This window comes from Bidens hawaiensis, unplaced genomic scaffold (assembly GCF_021521415.1).
Source record: "Bidens hawaiensis isolate Kalapana, Puna unplaced genomic scaffold, B.hawaiensis_p1.1 tig00002338_1, whole genome shotgun sequence".
Classification (NCBI taxonomy): Eukaryota; Viridiplantae; Streptophyta; class Magnoliopsida; order Asterales; family Asteraceae; genus Bidens; species Bidens hawaiensis.
In genome coordinates, this window is record NW_027491126.1 from 854900 (window position 1) to 860923 (window position 6024).

The 6024-nt window shown below is 36.1% G+C and overlaps 2 protein-coding genes across 2 annotated transcripts; both read right to left on the bottom strand.

Moving 5' to 3' along the window:
• Positions 1 to 1540, bottom strand: LOC143618115 (uncharacterized). Its single transcript, XM_077090437.1, has 3 exons — positions 1248 to 1540; positions 508 to 550; positions 1 to 258 (listed from the first exon to the last, which is right to left on the bottom strand). Exons 1-3 carry the CDS (start codon positions 1494 to 1496, stop codon positions 125 to 127), a joined length of 426 nt encoding a protein of 141 aa, XP_076946552.1. The 5' UTR covers positions 1497 to 1540; the 3' UTR covers positions 1 to 124.
• A 2019-nt stretch (positions 1541 to 3559) lies between these two features.
• On the bottom strand, positions 3560 to 5913 carry LOC143618736 (tubulin beta-2 chain-like). The gene is made up of 3 exons (XM_077090834.1): positions 5436 to 5913; positions 4535 to 4804; positions 3560 to 4444 (listed from the first exon to the last, which is right to left on the bottom strand). The coding sequence occupies exons 1-3, from the start codon at positions 5827 to 5829 to the stop codon at positions 3771 to 3773; spliced, it is 1338 nt and encodes a 445-aa protein (XP_076946949.1). The 5' UTR covers positions 5830 to 5913; the 3' UTR covers positions 3560 to 3770.
• Positions 5914 to 6024: the final 111 nt, after the last annotated feature.

A 6024-nucleotide genomic window follows, 5' to 3' on the forward strand; every position in this document is an offset into this window, starting at 1 on the left:
TGTAAAATTGATCCATCAAGATCACAATTAGTTCTAATCCATATCAAACACTAGCATTCTTGAAAATGGAAAATAAAAATTTTCAACCAATAAAAAAGATTAAAAAAAAACACCTTCAAAATCATCATGCGGCTTGAACTTCGGGTTCAGATTGTGGTTGAGGTGTTGTTTGTTCAGTTTTGCTTGAGTTAGGAATGTACTTCCAACAACGCTTGTGAACGCCACTAATTTTCTTTGGAGCATCAGCAGCGGGTATACCTACATAATCATCAACATAGACAAACCTTAAATGAGTTTTAAGACTATAACTATACATATATTGAATCTAATGACTAATATCCAGAACCAACAAGTTAAATAGCAAGTTAAAACCCTAAAAAGCCGCACAAACAATTTAATTACAGACAATAACAGTATATCAAACAGGCAATTTATTTGAAAACTTGAAGATGGCAGCTGCAAATGCAATACAGGTAACAGTTACTTAAAAGAGTAATCATAACTCACCATCTTTGTGAACAATTCCCCATGCTTTCCCATGTTTACCATCCTGAAAATCAAACCAATTAACAAACACAATCACCTTTCAACCTCAAAACTGAAACCATGTAAAAATTGATTAACATCTGATTTTGCAACGTAATCAAAATCATTTCTAAAGAATTAGAAGTGTAATTTGCTTTAAACTTGTGACCTAGTAAGTTTGTTATTTGGAAGTAACTAGCAGCTCAAGATGTACTAAGGGTGCAAACGAGAGCCAAGCCCGAGCGGCTCGTTTTGACTTACAGGAGCTAGAACTCAGCCCGTTTCGACTTCTGAGCACTTTTCTAAAATCGAGCTCTGCTCGTTTATTATTTATTAATTAATTTACATACCATTATTAATTATTTTTTATATATTTTGAGAAAAACCAAACGAAGCTCCTTTGCAGTATCTTAAACAGGCCAAAACTCGGCTACGTAGTGTGAAACTAATACATATTAATCCAAAAGAGTTAAAACTTTGCTCGAGCTCGATAACTAAAAGAGCTTTACTTACTGCCCGGGATAAATAAGGACCGCTCGCTTCGAGCTTTATTAAAGGCTCGGGCTCGATAACTCATTTAACATTTGATTTTACAATGTAATTAATATCATTTCTACAGAATCAGAACCCTAATTCATTAATTAGAAGTAACCAACACCTCAAAAACCCTAAATCAAAACACGCACAATACAATACATGAAATCGAAAAATGAAGAAGAGACCTTGTAGAGATTGATTTTGGTGATCTGATAGGCAACGCCAGACCAGTGAGTTTTGGCCATGTGATAACCGACGCCCCAATTAGGAAGAAACTGAGCCACCTCGAACAAGTTCTTCTTCTTCTTCTTTCGCTTACATTTCGACACTGTTGAGCTAGGGTTTGAAGAAGAAGAAGATGTGCTTAATGTTCGTCTGATTAATAAGTTTGAAGATAATAACTGCTTCCATGAAGCTACTGATCTCGTCGCCATTTTCTTCTCTCTGTTTCGGCCGGCGAGTATAGTTTTTGCAATGAATGTAATGCAACTTTACATGTTCAATATATCCCCTTATAGTTTGTAGACAGTTACATATTAAGGTCATTATTATTATTATTTGGTCTAAAAAAATTCAGTCGAATTTAGATGATAGTAAATTTAAAGAAGCACTAACGAGTAAGCAAAAATGCTTTCAAAATTCAGAAGAATCAATTTTTCATAGAGCATATACAATCAAAATTAATGTGTCAATTATCTATGTAAAACAAATAAGGTTGTCTATGCAATGGTTCATACAATCCTACTAACCTATACTATTAACTATTAGACTATGTGTTGTGGTTTAAGTAAAAGAGAAAAATAAGACTACCACGTCATTGTCACATATTTTTTTGGGGGTGGGCTATCTAACTATTCCATTAATAATGCGTCATTATTTAACTAATACAATAAGTATTTAATTTTTTCTTATTTATATATATGTAAGGGGATGAAACTGATTGGTTGAAAAAAAATTACACTCCAAGCCCTCCGCCTGTTAACCCAAGACTCTTTCCATATACACCAACATGGAATCCACAAGATGGCCTTAATAGTTTTCTTCTTGCTTCCATCACCCGTGATGAAATTATGGTGATTCAAAATGTCTCGGCTCTCGAATATAAAATAAACAAAAATGAATATAATTTTTACATTTACCATGAGATAAAGAGATGCTTAGCAGTTTTTTCAACATTCCTACACAACATACATTACCAGGAGGTAATTGATATTATGTTCCACCTATGCAGCACTTCTAAAGTCGATTTTCTTTCTTGCTCCGCTCTTCATTTAAAGATTAATCTTTAACAGCATGTCAGTATTCGATAAATCTATTCAGGGTTGTCAGGTGAGAGAATCTTATTTGTATTTGATAGTGACGAATAATGTAAATTGTGTTTGATAGTGACGAATAATGTAAATTGCGTTTGATAGTGCCGAATAAGGTAAACTGCGTTTGATAGTGGCAAATAAGAATGAGGTCACGTGACTAGTACAATTAGCACTTAGTATTAACGAATAAAGATATAACCCTAATTTTAATTTCTCAACAAATACTGAAACAATCAAAATACCCGAGGTTATAAACAAGATGACACACAAAGGTAACGTTATATCTAAAAGATTAATCTTCAGAAACTCAAAACTAAAAGAGTTGAAAGAGAAGGTTATAACCATGGGGTCAACATCATCAAACCCTACTCGAGTCGAACTGTTGACATGTCTATTATTCAAATGTGTAACTCATGCAATTGAAACAAATTCGGGTGATATTGAACCCTCAAACTTGGCTCACTGTGTGAATATGAGGAAGAAGATAATCAAAACATGTCCAGAGAATGCAGTAGGAAAAGTTGAGAGCTACCCTTACTCGCCGATATCAAGTGATATTAAGGTTATTCGCCAATACTAAGTGCTAATTGTACTTGGTCACGTGACCTCATTCTTACTCGCCACTATCAAACGCAATTTAACTTATTCGCCACCATCAAATACAAGTAAGATTCTCTCACCTGACAACTCCCTTACACACCTATACCAACTTTCTTATTCGCCACTATTAAAAACTAACACCCCATTTATGATTAAAAAACAAAGCCAGCCCCCCCAAGTGATTAGTAATCCCAAACATACCCATTTGTAAAAATAATTCTTCTATTCACAAGAAAACTCTTCCTCTGTAAAATAACCCATTCTCAGTTATCTTTATTCCTTGATTGTATACTCTTTACATTATGGTGCATTTTCTTGTTATTTCTTCTTCCGTTCGTATTATTCAGTTTAGTTTTTAGGTTGGTTTGGTTTAAAATCATAACTATAACTCCCCAACAAGTTTGGTTTGGTTTAAACGAAATTCAAATTTAGTACTTAGTTCGGTTTGCTGAAAATCTGAAACTAGTTCAGTTCTGTTTTTATCTCGTCATCAAAATCTTCCAACTGAATAAACCAAAAGCCAAACAAATTATAGACACACAATCTATTACTGCTAAAACATAATATAAAACAAACAGGTATCATATCAAAATCAACATTATAATCCATAAAAACAGTAAACTACATAACCATATTGTCTCAAGATCAATAACAGGTCTAAACTGAAAATACAACTTAAAATTCAAAATAGCAACGATTCGAAACAAGTAACCCTGATAGATTCAATGGCAGTCGAGATTACAACCATAATAACCACAACCACAACCACAACACAGCTAGCGAAACGACAACTCATCACTCCTCATACTCTCCTTCCTCATCCTCGTACTCACCTTCCTCATCAGCAGTTGCATCCTGATACTGCTGATACTCAGACACCAAATCATTCATATTGCTCTCCGCCTCAGTGAACTCCATCTCATCCATACCCTCACCAGTATACCAATGCAAAAAGGCCTTCCTCTTAAACATAGCAGTAAACTGCTCACTGACACGTCTAAACATTTCTTGAATCGATGTAGAGTTCCCAATAAACGTTGAAGCCATTTTCAAACCTGTTGGTGGGATATCACAAACAGTTGATTTCACATTGTTTGGGATCCACTCAACAAAGTACGAGGAATTCTTGTTTTGAACGTTCAGCATTTGCTCATCGACTTCTTTGGTGCTCATCTTGCCACGGTAGATGGCAGAAGCAGTTAGGTAACGACCGTGGCGTGGGTCAGCAGCACACATCATGTTCTTGGCATCCCACATTTGTTGAGTAAGCTCAGGTACAGTTAGAGCACGGTATTGCTGGGAACCACGTGAGGTGAGAGGGGCAAACCCGACCATGAAGAAGTGGAGCCGTGGGAATGGAATGAGATTGACTGCTAACTTTCTTAAGTCAGAATTGAGCTGACCAGGAAACCTTAAACAGCAGGTGACTCCAGACATGGTTGCAGAGATCAGATGGTTAAGATCGCCAACTGCATATAAACAGGTTCACAATTAATCAGTATAAATAAAAACAATAACTATAACACAAAATATGGATTGGAATGGGTGTGAGAGCTTACAGCTTGGAGTGGTGAGTTTGAGAGTTCTAAAGCAAATGTCATACAACGCTTCGTTGTCAAGAACCATACACTCATCAGCATTCTCAACAAGCTGGTGGACAGACAATGTGGCATTGTAGGGCTCGACAACAGTGTCAGAAACCTTTGGTGATGGGAACACAGAGAAGGTCATCATCATTCTGTCTGGATACTCTTCTCGGATCTTCGAGATCAAAAGTGTTCCCATACCAGACCCCGTACCACCACCAAGAGAATGGCACACCTGAAAACCTGCAAAAAAAAACATCCGAATTTATAAATCTTCTTCAAATAAACTGATAAAATAGATCTAGATTTACTACCACAACATTTCAAAACAGATTCAACCAATGATGAATACATATATATACATCACATAATCAATTGATGCAGTAACCCTAATTAGCTTCAAACAAGTTCTAGAATATGTCTACAAACAGATGTTAATATATCTATACATTCAAAAGCTTGCAGACAGAATACAGATCTAGCATTTCAACACTATCAAAACACTTCAAACAACAATGATAAATATACAAACATCTTAACATAACTAACCTAAAACAACTTTCAGATCTAAAATTAATATTCAAAAACTTCAAACAGTTTGCAGATCTACAGTCAATACTATAGATCTAGCTTTCAACTAACTCAAACTTACAGAGCTTCACATCAATTAATTGTAAAACATATTCATACAGTGAATAATATACAAATAACATTCTACTTCACTTAAGTTCTAGCAATATTCAATAAGCATTTAGTAGATCTAAAACTTACATACACAAAACACAGATCTAGCATTCTAATCAAACAAATCAACTCACACATACACCAGATCTACAACTTCAAACACCATAACAAACAAAATAGACATATATACCTTGCAAGCAGTCACAGTTTTCAGCCTCTTTCCTCACCACATCAAGCACGGAGTCAATCAACTCAGCTCCTTCAGTATAATGCCCCTTGGCCCAATTGTTACCGGCACCAGACTGTCCAAACACGAAGTTATCCGGCCGGAAGATCTGTCCGTACGCGCCAGATCTGATACTGTCCATGGTTCCAGGCTCCAGATCCATCAACACGGCGCGTGGAACAAACCTCCCGCCACTCGCCTCGTTGTAGTACACATTGATTCGCTCAAGCTGAAGCTCTGAGTCTCCGGTGTACTTTCCGGTGACGTCGATACCGTGCTCAGCACACACCACCTCCCAGAACTTCGCTCCGATCTGGTTGCCGCACTGGCCGCCCTGCACGTGAAGGATTTCTCTCATTTTTTATAAATTTTTGAATAAGAAAACGGAGAGAAATTTGGGAATTAGAATTAGGGTTTCAGAGTGATGAGTGAAGTAGTAATTAGTGAAATGATGTATATATATAATATAGATATAGATAGATACAGGGACTTGTAGATGTTAAATTACTGAGTGCAATATTCGTGTGTTATTTTATTGCGTGAGGTACAAGCG